The 14,729-nt window shown below is 52.5% G+C and overlaps 1 protein-coding gene across 1 annotated transcript; it reads right to left on the bottom strand.

Moving 5' to 3' along the window:
• Nucleotides 1–6,028: 6,028 nt before the first annotated feature.
• LOC131210382 (WD repeat-containing protein 81) lies at nt 6,029–13,500 on the bottom strand. Its single transcript, XM_058203623.1, has 4 exons — nt 13,288–13,500; nt 7,074–12,613; nt 6,546–7,007; nt 6,029–6,469 (listed from the first exon to the last, which is right to left on the bottom strand). Exons 1-4 carry the CDS (start codon nt 13,498–13,500, stop codon nt 6,238–6,240), a joined length of 6,447 nt encoding a protein of 2,148 aa, XP_058059606.1. The 3' UTR covers nt 6,029–6,237.
• Between the last annotated feature and the right edge of the window lie 1,229 nt (nt 13,501–14,729).

Here is a 14,729-nt window from a genome sequence, read left to right as displayed (position 1 = left end):
CCGATAGTTGAACTATATGCATATTTTGAATAGCGGCACTTTTCTTACTTTAGCTTAGATTTCTAATTTACCTTTCTTTATAAAGCGAATAAAAGTTTCGTCATTCGAACCCCTTTCCGATGCACCTTTCGGACAACCCAACACACCGCTGCATTCCATTCCACTCGCGCATGCCCTGCTTTCCGGTCGTTGCCCTCTAACGTTCGCCGCACAGCCGCTTATGTACTAAAACCGACAGTCGGTCGTACACGATGGTCTCTCTAGCTCCACCGGCAGCTGGGCCCCGGGCCACGGCATCGGCAGTTCCGATGATGGCGTCGCTTGGCTTGGCCGGTCTCCGCTCGAAGCGCGCTTCCGCCTGCCGGCCGGTTGTTGGCCGACCGAAAAACATGCGCTCTTCCTACATTTTCCTGCAATTACAGATGGTATAGCTGCTGCGCCGTCCCGTCTGCTGGTTGGTGCTGCTGCTGCCGGTAATGCGCTGAACTCGCCCGTTGCTATGGCTTGGCCGTGCAATCGAGCGCGATGCTTTCGAGCATGCTTTTGGCGGATTTTGTAACGTGTTCGTTCTGCATCCGAAGGGCGAGTACCACTCTCTGTAGGCCCGGCCAGGGGTGTGCTTCCGTCGTTTCACCCCTCAGTGTTTCGGTAATTTTTCCGACCGACCGACCGGCGATCGGGTTCGGATTTTCCCACTTCGCTGCCCTGCCACGCGGAGGGATAGATTCCCGGGTCTAGGCATCTAGCTGCGGGCTCGGGGTGGTGGCTGTACGGTTTTCCCGTGCTGCTGCGGCTGCTGTTTGCATTTGGTGTGCTGGTGCCGGGTGCTGCATGGCGGCGGCCTCCTCCGAGCATAGCAACCTGGGAAAAGTTTTATCTCATTCACTCGACCGAGATGCTGGTTCTCACGCATCCCACGCCGCGGCAGTTTTCGCGTGGCGATCGATATAAAGCATCTCCCCTCCTCGTTCGCTTCGTAGTTGCACCAAAGTACCGAGTTCATTGGCTGAAGGAGATGTTCCCCAACTACGAGAAATGACAGATGAAGAGCCATCATGAAGATATTATTAGAACGTGCCGGATCTGGGTGATGTTTTCCGAGGGGATGCCGGAGCATTTGGCCACTGGCCAAGCGCCGTGCCGTGTGTGAGTTTCATCTCACATCCATGGATGTACGAGCCGATCTCAGTTGGATAGTTCCCCGTTGATAGGTGTGCGATGCGGCTACTGCTGCTGCTTGGCTGAAAAGCAGAAAAAGAGGTTTTCTATTCGGTTCCTATCTTTCGCACTTACCTTCTCGCTAAATCCATTGCCAGGGCCGCAGGAGCCGCGAAGAGGGCGCTCGCCTGCTTAGATGATGATTAGAAACTGCACGGGGCCGAGTGAGAGAGCGACAGACAGCATCAGCAGCGTTCATTTCTAGCGTTCCGTTCGGTTCCGCGGATCGATGACGCGCCGGCAACACACGCGCACTAGAAAAACAGCACCACACCACACACCACGCCAGACGGGAGATGCGACTAGACGCGCACAGAGCCTGCTGCTGCCTCCTCGGCGGCCTTCGACGCTAGTCAGTGCATTAGACGGTCGGATCGTGTGCTGGCTAAGCGTTCGCCTTCGCATCATCTAACGCTTCGGTCTGGGCAGGCGGGGAAACGCGTTAGACGCGACTCGTTAGGCCGACTCGCACAAACACAGGCACACAAACTGCTCGCTCGCTTAGCGGCCGGATTTCGGGCAGAGATTAATTCCCCAGCCGGATTTACGCCGCGCGGCACCGGTCCGCAGCATCTCTGCCCGGCCGGCCAGTGTCCGGGCTAAGCTGGCAACTTTATCGCTCGTCTCCGACAGCACTCGCTGCGGGCGGCTCTAGCAGCCCGAAGCTGGTTTGAACTGAACTTAATCAGAATCTACTCGGCGACCAGGCGGCACAGAAGGTGCCCGTGAAACCCCTTCGTTGTTGTGCCTCGCATCAGACGGAATTTGATGTGGCCGCGGCCCTGGAGCCCTAGCGGCGCACGGGAAGCTTTTCTTAGTCGGGTGCCGTGCAGAATAATTCGGGGAAATCATTCTGCGACAGGCTTATTAATTTTCTATTTTCATAAAAGGACCTTAAGAAATCACATGAAATATTCAACTTTTGATGAAATATTTCTTTTATCATACAGTTTGTACTTTGCCATTATGCGTGAAACACTGACTGTCCATTCTGATAGGATTATTTTGAAATAACTTTTTCGCGCATTTCGCAGGCTTGACGAATGTTATTTTTCAAATGCTCCAAAGTTGCTCCAGGCTTGACGATCGACGGGCAAAGGAGCCGCATTTTTGTGGTAGGTTTTTATAATTTGTTAACACGTTGTTTTGTTGCTAAACGATTCGTTTTCTAAGATGACAAAACTTCACTAAAAGTTTGAGGTTGACAAATACATTCGAAATACTGTGATTTCAAAACTACAAAATGGAAAGCCCTGTAAAATACTGGTATTGGTTGTCCACCATTTACGAAGTCTTTTAAAAATTTTTTTTTGCTAACTGATTGTATCAGAAAGCATTCGAATCGATAGCTCAGTAATCGTGTAATGCTTGCAACAAGTGCTTCAAAAGGATCACTCTGGTTCGATCCTACCGAAATTTTTGAATAGTATTAAATATTAAATATTAAATTTGAAACTTTATCAGACGTAAATGCTTGATTACGTAAGAGTACAGATATATTCCACTTTGGGATTGCAGCTATTTAATATGTAATATGTAAGGTCTAAGGTACCAAAATGATTAAAGTGAAAATGTTTCGAAGTAAATCTATTTGAATTATATGTTATGTGGCATTGAGTATTTTTGAATACTTAAATAACCCGTCAAAGCACAGACGCCCCGTTACCGGCGTGACAGTCACTGGCGAACTCTGCCCGGCCACCAGACACGCAGGACCAGGCGAAGCGCGAGGATGTGGAAAGTTCTAACCGAACACTGGGTAGGCTTGGCGAGAGAGAATTTCAGCAGCCAGCACATGATTCTTGGCGGCGCCGTAAGGAACAGCCTGTTACTTCGCTGAAATCTGCTTCCGACTACAACACTTCCAACAGATTCGCCGATCGAGTCCGCGCGTATGTGGCCAGCGTGTGCATCCTGGCGCCGACGACGACAATATAAAAGAAATTGAGAGAGAGAGTTAGGAACATCGCCGACCAGGGCTGCAGGAGCGCTGACTGGGAAGCTGCGGGTAGCGCGGTCTTTACGCGCGGCCACACAGGGGAGGTGCGCGTGAACGTCTGACGTCAGACGACGTGTCTGGCACATCGGGCTTCACCCCACCCGGTGGTGGCGGTCTGACCGGTCGTGGTGCATTTGTAGTGAGAGATGTCCGGGAAAACATGTGATTTTTTCTTCCCCACACGGTGCGGGCCGCAGCATCGGCAGTAGGAGCAGCGGTAATCGTGACGCCAGCAATGACGGCAACAACGCTAGACGCCAGAGGCCGCGGCTTACGAGAGCTCCTTTTGGCGCTGCTTGCCGGTTTGATCGCGGCAACAAACGTGTTACGTGTGTTTGAATGGCGGCTGCCAGTCATTTCGATTAATGCAAATCTCAGAACCGGTTAAGCGATTCGCGGGGAAGGAACCGGCTGCTCTTGGCTAGAATAGAAATTTTAGGAAACGTTCCGCGGTGCAATAGAGTTGGGTCAACAACGAAGGAAATTTAATGTTTTGTTGTTTCGTTAACTTAACATTTTTAGAGCTCAGATCACATATTGATTGAAATAGCTTGAGTGACATTGAGATGAGGAAATCGATTTTCAATCATTTTAGCAAACGCACAATATGAATGATGGTACTTTCTGGCTCCCGAAAACTATTCTGAAACAGCATGACAACAAACGGGTCAGTGAATGTCTTTTTAAATGTACTTTCTTGACGATTGACTCTTGAACAAATTGTTTTAAAAAGAGTTGCAACGAAGAGCTACAAACGTGTCAGTTTCGGGAATAACACTGTGAGTTAAAATTAAAGTTGAAGCACGTATACAAATAAATGATAAGAAAAATATCTTTAAATCGGCTTCTTTACACTGACCATCACACTTTATCCGAAAGTTTGGCATCGGAACGTTTCTTGCCAGAACCCGACCTTGGGCACAGTTCAACAATTCAGTAGTTTTGTGCATGTTTCTGTCTATGGAAAAAAATATCAGAAAATGTAGAAGGTTTACTGATTTACTCAATTTTATTGCCTGAAAGGCATTTTGGAAGAGGTTGAATCATTTTGCAGTCGCTATCCGGCTGCTGCAACCACCGAATACTCATGATCAGCAATTATCAAAATAAACTATCGACTGTTATGTTATGTACATTTAGTACGGAATGTACGATGGTTGTAGAAAATGTTCTTATCTGTGCTTTTGATTTTTTACGTTTTGTAAGCTTTTGAAATTAATAAAATAGTTTTGTTACAAACGTCAGTTAGAGGCAGTTCATGGAAAGGTATAAAATAATTAAAAAACAAATTAAACTATCGAATTTTTAAATCGTTTTGTGATTAAAACCGAGTCAGACGCTGCATCGCGGAAAGACTGTTTTCTAGCAAACGAGCCCGTATTCGCCGCATTTCGATTCGATGCCACGATGCGTCAGTTTGCGTGCCGTATGTCGCGATGCGCGGAACGCGAACGAGCGAACTGGTGCTTCCCGTTTTGGCTATCACCGCGCTTGCCATCCTGGTACGGCGCGTTGCAATCAAAATTTTTAACGAGTTTCGAATTCCACTGTGGCCGCCACGGTCGCCCGCGATGATTGTCGTGTGCCGAATGGTGTGTACCGTCAATGTGTAGCGCTAGCCGCGATGATGTTGCAGCGCCGATTACGCGCATGAAGTTATGTAGTGCGGTGTCTGCGGAACGCGCGGTTCGCGTATGAATGTTTAATGAATAGTTTATGTTTTAAAACGGGATGTGTATTTAATTCCTGCGTTCTTCTGGAGAGTGGGACTACTGTAGGCAATTTTGTTATCATGGTACTTCGAGCTGGCCATAAGGTTTTACGTGTAAATCAAATGTGTTTGTTGAAAGTAACGTCCCGAGCTTTACGAATCTGGTTTGGCTCGCACTGGGATAGCGTGTCCCTTCGGCATTGCTGGATAGAATCAGTGGCTTGCGCAGGCCTTCGTCTCTGCACTCCAAGCCATCCAATACATTCTTTCACAAGGAACGCTGGATAATCGAAAAATGAGGATGAAATCAGGCTTTAATCGATTAATTACAGTACATCAATTTGAGTGCAAAACTTCCATAAGAGCGTCTCAATCAAGTAAGCTGTGCAAACAACGCGTCGGCGTTTGCACTGACGACTAAAGGATTCGATTTAAGGATAACGCAAACTAAGACATTCATCTGCCATCTATCGTCATAATCTTCTGCAGTTTAGAATGTAATTGTAACCAAGCCCAGCCCTAGGCAGCCCTGCGTCCGTGGGCAATTGATTCCGAACCACCCGCTTCTGTTTGAGGTTTCTAATGCGGACAGCTTCTTCAAACTAGTAGGCCCATAACGAATTACTGTCATTGTGAACAGTTAAGCTGAGCTGAGCTGAGTTAATTATAGTGCTTCTCCTTAAGTCCCTCGACCTGTATAATATATAAAAAAATTTCTCTTAAAACCGCAAAGCAGTCATTAGAATTTTCTTTATTTCTGCTGAAATTGGAAAGAAATTGGCCTCCGAAAGAAATGGGGGAAGGAACGTAAGGTAAGACTCGTAGCAATGCACGAAAGAAAGCAGTTTTCGTCGAAAGATTCAGGGAAAACATTTAGGAAAACGTTACTCAAGACTTCGCCGTCTTCGATTTATTCGAAAACAACATCTGAAAAAATCTGAAAAATCCGAAATTTGGCCCGGGGAGTAGGATCGACTGGCAGGTAGTAACGCAGTTTCGGACAGAAATAGAAAAACAAAAACATCCTAAACCATTATAAACCTACTTGCTTTATTGGAAAAGCATTTCCAATATCACACGTACCTCTACTCGCACACCGGGGAACACAAACGTTGTATAATATCGTTAATATCACTACCAAAACACAAGCTATTTCCGTTACACATTCCAACGCCTAAAGTAAATCGATAATTGCCATTACGATTGCGCTTGTTGCGAAACTGCAATCCATCCGAGCAGAGGAATGTTGCGTTGATGAGCCGACCACGGGAGGGATGGTACCCGGGATATGCGGACCGCAATTTTGTCATTAACACAGAAGGGTGATGGTACCGTTGTCACCACCAACGAGCATCATCCGGTTGAGGGGTAACAGCGCAAAGCTTGTCAGCACTCCTCGGAACGTCTCCGAGCGCAGCTTCGTGTAGGAGTACGGGGTGTCCGGCGTGATCGAGGCGTACACTCCGATGCGGTTTGTTGGCGTGCCGACGATCAGTTCCGGGCCGCTGTTCACCATGCAATGCACTGGTTCGGGGCGATTTCTGGCAGGTGGCATCGATCGGATACGATTTAATGAAGCAATAAATAAAATCAAGCATCTCTTAATTTTCCTCCTACCTCATATGATACTGCAAATGGCCCGTACTCGGATTCCACACGCTAATCATCTGGTCCAGGCTGGAGCTCACGAGCTGCGCATCGTTCGGTGCGAGAAGCTGCAAGAGATCGTTATCGTTGGCACGCCACGACGAGATGATACCGCCGGTCCGGGCGTCCAGCACACCGACGTGGCCCGAGTTGAGTCCCACGGCAACCCAGTGCGAACCGGGAGCCACCGCTATCGTGCGCACGGTTCCGAGCGGACACAACGCCACCTTCCACTCGTGGCAGTAGCTGAAGGTGCGGGCATCGATCAGCTTCACCGAACTGTCGGCCGTCCCCGCCAGCACCAGACAGTTGGGCGAGGGAAACGTCTTCACCACCGAGACCGGAGTATGGCGCGGCACGTCCAGCTGGCCGATCTGCGATCCAACAAACGGATCCCACAGGTGCACTCCGGAATCGCAGGAGATGGTCAGTCTGCGGTGGCAAGGAAAATCAAGAATGTTGAGTGAATGAAATTCAAACAAAGAATTACTGACTTACCGCAATGCCTCGAGGAATGCCAACGAGTGCACCGACTTCCGGTGGTTGGCGTACGTGAACTGACACGAAGACACCTTCGACCCGTCGCCTTCGCTGCGCAGCGACCACAGCTTGACCGTTTTGTCCTTCGACGCGGAGATGAAACTGTTCTCGTTGTCCAGCGCCAGCACCGCTTTGATGGAGCTCGAGTGGCCAGTATACGTTTGCAGCTTAATCTGCTTCAGGTTCAGGTGTGTGTCCTTTTCCGAGCGCCCAATCTCGTGCTCCCAGTACGCCAGCCAGTTGCCGCGCAGGTTCCGTGAACTGTTTACGTTGTCCAACTTGTACGTCACCAACCCGAGCAGATCCTTGTGCTCGAGTTTCGTCGTCGTCGTCGCAGGCACTGCGGTGCCCGTGTGCCCACGTCCCGATTCGATACGGTTTCCGATAATGTTCGATCCGAAACTGTTGGAGCAATCCAAACTGTCCAGCTGGTGCTGCTGCTCATCGTCCTGCTGACAGTCGTCCTGCGGTTGGTTGGCGGTCGTCGCCGACCGTCCATAATCCATCTGCTCGTGCTCGTGGCAGAGATTAAGGATGAGCGGCAAGTTGCGTATACAGCGGGCCATCTCCTGCTGGCCGAGGTAGTTCAGAAACGGCACGAAGCTGTAGTACGCCAGATTGGGCGTAAACACGTCCCGGATCTCTTCCATCGCTTTCGCGCGCCCCACATCCACCGAGGCGATCGGTACGAGAAGGTCCGCATTGGCCTGCAGCACACTGGGCGGTGTGAAGCTGCCAAACGGGTGGTCAGGTACTTCCGCTTCTGCTGTGCCAGCTTCTTGAACGAACGCTCCTTGCCGAAGGTGCTGCTGCTGCCGGGCATACGCTTTGTCGAAGATCAGGAAAAATCTCTGCAAAGCCGGCACACAGATATGTTCGCGTGTCATCTCGCGCCCGATACGCACCGAAATGACGTACAGTGCGTCGATCAGCTTGCGCGCCAGCACCGAGCGGGCAAGGAACCCGTTCGGCATGGTGTACTTGGTGGACTCGAGTAGCCGCACGGCCGGATGTAGTATCTGCCGGAGGAACACTTCCGCCAGCTGCTCCATCACGGTCGAATCGTGCAGATACGGTACGAGACACTTGACCAGCTGCAGCGTACTGATCAGCCCTCCCTCGAGCGTGGCGGTGATCTTCTTCCGGCAGAGTGCGATCACTTCGCCGGCGTGCGGTAGGTACTGCGCCAGGATAAAGTGCTCACCGAACAGGGCCGAGATGGAGGTCAGACAATCGATGACCCGCAGAGCCGCTTCATCACCGACGACGCCACCGTCGGTGATCGAGAAGTGATTCAGTCCTCCGCCGGGGCCACCACCCATCAGGGGTGACGATCGGTTTCGATCACTGGCACCCGATTCGCCGGGGAACAAGTTCTCGGCCCCGATGTAGCAAAGCGTCAGCATCTTCAGCAGGTTCCTCGAGAGGTAGCGAGCGGTCAGAACGGGCCCCAGACGGTGCGACAGCCAGATGATACTTTCGGAGCTCATTTCCGAGATACGGTTCGAGCGCGTCTTATTAGAGTCGGTCGATCGCGAACGGTTCAATTCGGATGCGTTCGGGGAGCGGCCCGCACTCACCGGAGCCACCGTCTCCTTTGGCACACCACCGGCCGCGTCGGACGGTGTCTTCGAGAGGAAGTCCCCGGAGTCGACACTCTTCTTGCTACCGATCTCACACCCAATCGAGTTGAACTCGATGCTCCGCCGGAACGACGATGGGATCGGAATGGTGGGCGACTTCAGTTCCTGCTTGCCGGCATTCTGCTCCTCACCACCATCCTCTTCGAGGGCTTCATCGGCGTGCGAAACGTTCAGCTTTAGCTCGAAGCTTGTGCCAAGATCCGCGTCATCGTCAATGATCCGTCGCATCGCTTGCTCGACGGGAACCTCGTCGTCCTCGAGCATGCTTCGCCGCTTTGACGATGGTGCGTCCTCGTCGAAGCAGAACATTTCCTCGCTCTCAACGGTGGCCGCCCTCGGCGCCACGTGGTGCTCACTCGCCGGCTCATCATCCATCGGGAAGCTGCCCCTCCGGTCGGCCACAGTCGGGGAGATCGTTTTGTCGGAACAGTTGGGTGATACGAGCGTGTTCGAAACGGATCGTGGGTCGGCCTCGCCGGAATCTTCGCCCCTGGCAGCCGAGACCGAGTGTTCCGAGTTGCCATCGTTTGAGGTCGAGTTTAGCTTAAAGCTACGGTAGGAGCGCGATTTTCGAAACTCGGCCGACCAAAGCGTCGGCTCGTGGACGTGGTACGAGGGCTGAAAATCCCCATCCCTGTACCCACCGACGGCTTCGACCAGCGGCACGACGAAGTGATCGAGAAAGCAGCGCAACCCGAACCGTACGATCAGTTTCAGCAGGAAGCTGTGATGGTACAGTTTGACCGACTTTTTCGACTTAAACGACGTGTAGCGAGGGGTGAACTTGAGTGATGAGCCGCCGCCGCCCACTGCCGCACCCATCCCGGCCATCGGTGCCATTTCGCTGGACCTATCCGGAAGGGGTTTTCCCACGGCCGGTGGTCTATTTCCTCCGGGTCCGGCGAAGCCATCGGCATCATCCGAGTCGTACAGAGTAAGGATCGGTTGTAGCAGTGCATCCTGAGTCCGGCGTATACCCAGTGCCATGGCGAGCGGATCAAATAGGTTCCACGCAGCCGGAATCGATGTGTCGTCCTGGCGGAACAGTTCGATGATGTGCGGGAGAAGCAGGTCCACCACCGAAAACTGATCTCCACCCGCCGGTACCAGCAACGACGGCTCGACCAGGGCCACACACGCGTTGACCTTACACTCGGCGATCAGCCGCCGGTACTCGGTGCGGGTTCGATCGAGCGATGCGTAGCGGGAACAGTTTTTGCCGTCGCATTCAAAGAACGTTTGCAGTTCGAGTAGCTGAACGCACTCATCGAACGCTCCGAGGACCCGGATCGCACGGTGCAGCCGACCGTAGGCCGACGGAAACGGGATAAGTGCACTGGCGAGCAGGGGCTGCAGAAGTTGGTGCGGTGTGGCTGGCGGTAGCCCGCGAGGATCGGTGACGGCGGCGGACGGTTCGACTCCCAGGAGCTGGCGTACGATGGGCAACAGAGCGGGAGGAAGGGCCTTCGGATCGTCGTTGATGAGTCGCTTGCAGGCGCCGAGACGCTCGTCAAAGTCCTGCCGCAGACAGCTTCCGAGCGGTAGGAGACGAGGCGCAAGAAAGATTTCTACCACAAGGCAACCGATCACTTGTAGGTCCTTGGTGCGTTGGTGAAGCAACACCTGCTTGAGGCTGTGGCGCTGGGCTTGTGCCGTTACGGTGTCCTGCGTCGGGTGGCCCATCTCATCCGTGCGACCGGTGACGGAGCGTTCGTAAGCTTCGCTGAAGATACGATTCACGAACGCATTGCCACCGATCGTGGCCGCTGGCCGGGCGTCTAGCCGCGAGCACCACAAGTCGTACTCGTCAGGGCATCGCTGCACCGGGCCAGATGCTTCTCCGGACGCATGGAACACCTTCAGACGAAACGCACCCAGGCTCTCGACGGTCGCCAACTGTGCCGTGGGATTGTAACCCCTCGGAAGGCTGATCGTTGCCGGCACTTTCGGCTGCACGTTGATGTGGTAGCTCGATTCCGACTTGAGTGCGTGGTATTGGGGAAGGTTCTGGGTGGAGCTGCGGTACGCGGGCGACGGTGGACCATCGCCACCATCACCATCGCCTGGCGTGCAGCGAAAGTCCAGCGGAGCCGCTCCGGAACGCGTGAGATCTTCGGTGCTGCGCGTTAGACGACGGTTCGCGTCGGGCTGCGGGTGCAAGCGGGGAGGTGTTTTGCCACTCCAGGCGGACGCAAACTGGCGTGGCGGGTGCGGGAACGCAAACAGCTGCACCACGCCCCGGTTGCACAAATGCTGATGCTTGTCGACGATCGAAAGACAAACGTTCTTCGAGCGAATGGCGGCCGCGCCGGTGAGTTTATACCCGAACGTCAGATCGATCCAGTGATGCAATCGCTCGGACACATACTGGCTTTCGAGCAGCTCCCGGTGCTTGACGACAAAATCTTCCGGGCAACTCGACCAAGCCGGTATCTCGAGGTCGGGCAGATCTTCGTGTGTGCTCTTGAACACAGACGGATCGGAGAAAAACTCCGGGATACACTCATCTGGGGTCCACTCGTACAGCCGCTGGATGGTGGCCGGGTACTCGGCCGGCACCCAGATCGGCCGCACGTGCTTGCAAAGAATGGCTTTCGGAGTGCGACGCGCCAGGTACACGTAGTAAGTGATTTCCGACAGCACGTCCGACACGTGATGGGGTACGGTGCCCGCCATCCCCGGAGCTCCTCCGCCGGCACTGGCCTGAAACGTTAGATCGAGCTGGGCGTCTCCTTTGTTGAGCCGAAACTTGGAGCGCTTCAAATCACGCCACGCGTGCCCGGAACGGGACGAAAAATCGGTCACCCACGGCATGATATGATGATACTCGGCACAACCCAGCCGGCGCCCGGTTAGACTGTTGAGGATCGTCAGATAGTCAAAGTTTGACAACTGCCCATGACACCACATTTCGCAGTACTCTCGCAGCGAGTAGTGCAGCTCGAGTCCCATGGCCGGGTTCGGGAGCCGCACGAAAGGTACCCGTGTTCCGACCGACCGATCGCCGGGGTTCGCACCGAGCGTTCGCAGCAATTCCTCGTCGTACTCGTGTAGGTTCGTTTCCAGTCGGGGCATTACGCGAATCCACAGGTTCTCTGTGAGGTAGATGTCCTTCAGCGTGATGTCGCCCACGTTCAGGCCCCGATCGTGCACGCTGCGCATCATCTGCAGCAACTGATAGACGATGAACAGCGGTTTGTTGTACGATCGCTCGACGATCGCCGGGCTGTAGGTGACGCAGTCGAGCAACGAGTTGGGCAGATAGCGATCGTAGATTACGTAGAACGCACTGCCGGTCTCGAGTGTGGCCAGCGCGGGGAATAGGTTGGCCGGCGGGGCCTGCTCTCCCATGCGATCAGCTGAAACCGGATTCGAAGCCGGGATTCCGGGATCGGTGCATTCTTTGGAGACGGCTGTGGTGCCTGGGTGCTGCTGAAGCACCGGGCAACCGAAGATGCGATGAAACACCTCCCGAAAAACGCTGTCGTACGAGAGGATCCCAGCATTGGCTGATATGTGCACAGTTCCGCCCGTTGGTTCTCCTCCACCCACCGGTGGACTCTTCTTTGTACTGACAGAGTGATGATGATGATGCTCACTGAACGCGCTGCTGACCGAGTTAACGTTTGGGGCGAAGGAGACGGTATCGGGTCGTGAAGCCCCGTACTTGCGATAGGCTGCTTTCCACGCATTTTTATGATTCGTCGATGAAACGTACTGTAGAAGCTGCGAATAGTGCAGCGGATCGTCGGCACCGTCTGTGCCGTGCGTTGCAATTGAATCGGTGCCCGAGCCGCCCGTCAAATGCTTGTTCCGTGGCAGTGGAATAACCTTCGTTGTTTGCTTTTGATAGATCTGTCGAGAGGAAAGGGAAGCGATAATTATTAGTTGAAATAAACGATCGAATCTTGAGATAATACTGCTAAAGATTAGGACAAAATAAATTAGATATATTAAATTTCCAACAAACAGCTTTTCCGACATTGAGACAGACTGCTTGTCATATTCTTCTTGCTGGGTCACAATTGGCACGATTATCGAAAAAAAATATGCCCTTTTCTAGTGCAACATGAATCATCGAATCTTTCTGGAATGGAGTCTTTCTAATGAAAATATTTCATTCGCATTTCGCATAAGTATTGCGAAAAATTAATAATATTTTGCAGGAACTGTAATCGCGTACCTCGCATCGCGGGATGTTTACGTCGAGTTTACGCATGCAAGAAACGCACACCAATGGGAATGAGCGTGTGGTGGTGTGTTGGCCACTCGCTCCGATTGCGGCCATCCAGAGAAATCGCTTTGTTTTGATGCACGCACGAGTGCACGAGCAAAAGGCGTATGTAAACCAAAACAAAAGCAGGAAAACTGTGTTACGGAACCGTACGGTTCCATGACCCGCGCGCCACGGACTAACGGACTTTGGATGTCCGCGCGATAAAGCCGCCCAACCGGAGCGCCGTAAAGATAGCGAAGCGGGGCCCATTTCGGGCGTAATTAGAGGAAGAAGTAACGCTGCTGAAGCTTACCGCGGCATACACTCTGCTCCATGGTCCCGTTTCGTTTTCGGGCGGCCACTCGAGGGCATCCGCCAGCCCGTAGGTGGGAAACTCTTTCGGTACGCGGCCCTGCGTCAGGCTGCGCAGCCAGGACTTGTGCACCAGCAGCACAAACCGATTCGGGCACCATGTTTCGCGGATTTGATGCTTCGGGATGGAGAACTCGTGCATGAACGCGTCCATGCTGCTCTGGCCGCTCGGGATGCTCGTCTACTGAAACAGATGCGTTGCGAAAGAAGCGTGGCGCGTGGGACTGCAAGCGTTGGATTCCATGATTGGGCCTACACCACGCAGCGATCAGCGTACGATGCACAAGCTGACGCCATTCGAGGACCCTCTTTTGGAGCGCGTACACATCAAACACCACAAAAACACTGCACCCGGAATGGTCATGGAATGGTTGGTTGCACTTTTATCGCCCGCCGAGCACTGAAAATGACGATTTACATCGTTTAAGCCCACGCAACGGGATCACAAACATCGATTTTGCTGCCTTCGTTTGACGTTTCTCTGATGATTGGCGAAACGAAGCCAACGTTGCACGCACACACACGCACGGAACGTAAACAGCTGATCGGTTGTGGGACCTGTCGACTGAGCTGTGGCTTTTGTTTTGGTTTGTGCTCGCGCGAGTAGCGCCCCCTAGTGGCGGGTACTGTAAGCTTCGCTGTGGTTGGGATGTTCAAAATTGCACCGTTTTCTAAATAAACTGATGGTAAAGAGTTATTTTGAGTATTTCTGTTTGATATAGGAGCCTTACACTCCTGTCAACCACCTTACAATGACTGTTCGGATATTTAATTGATTAAATCTGATTTATTTAATTGAGATTATCTTACGCAAACTGTAACTTTCAAGGACCTTTAGAACCATAAATCGGTTGTGCAAGATGCAATATTCTGGTGAGATACGCTTGCCTCGTGCTACAGTCGTTAAACAGCGGTCATTATTTATCGCAGTAAATAAATTAACCGCATCAAAACACTCCGAACCTTCCATAGCACGTATTCGCTGATGTGCATCGTTCATCATCATTGGTGGTGGTTTAATCCCTTAGGATGTTCTCTTTTGTACCGATCACACCAACACTTTCCGGGAGCTTAACTCATTGTTTGTTTCTTCTTTTTCTCTAGGTAATCTGCCTCCGCACGGTGGCCCGGAGTTTGCTATTTAGTTCATGTTTTCGTAAGTTAGAACTTTCTCTCTACGTTATCTCGTCTCTTGTTAGAGGCCACAACAACGGCCACGGATCACCACCAGGCGGCCGACCGACATGACGAGACAACCCGTGGCACGATGGAGGTCAGCGTAAGTTTCCGGATTTGTTCAAAACTAAACCGGAGCCGAAGCCGGAGCGGTCACCGGCAATCTTGGGAGCCTTGGTGATCCACGTAATCGCTTGGGAAGCTCGT

The sequence above is a fragment of the Anopheles bellator genome, chromosome 2 (assembly GCF_943735745.2).
Source record: "Anopheles bellator chromosome 2, idAnoBellAS_SP24_06.2, whole genome shotgun sequence".
NCBI lineage: Eukaryota > Metazoa > Arthropoda > Insecta > Diptera > Culicidae > Anopheles > Anopheles bellator.
Note: the sequence above shows the minus strand (reverse complement) of the source record. Positions and strands in the feature narration are given on the sequence as shown.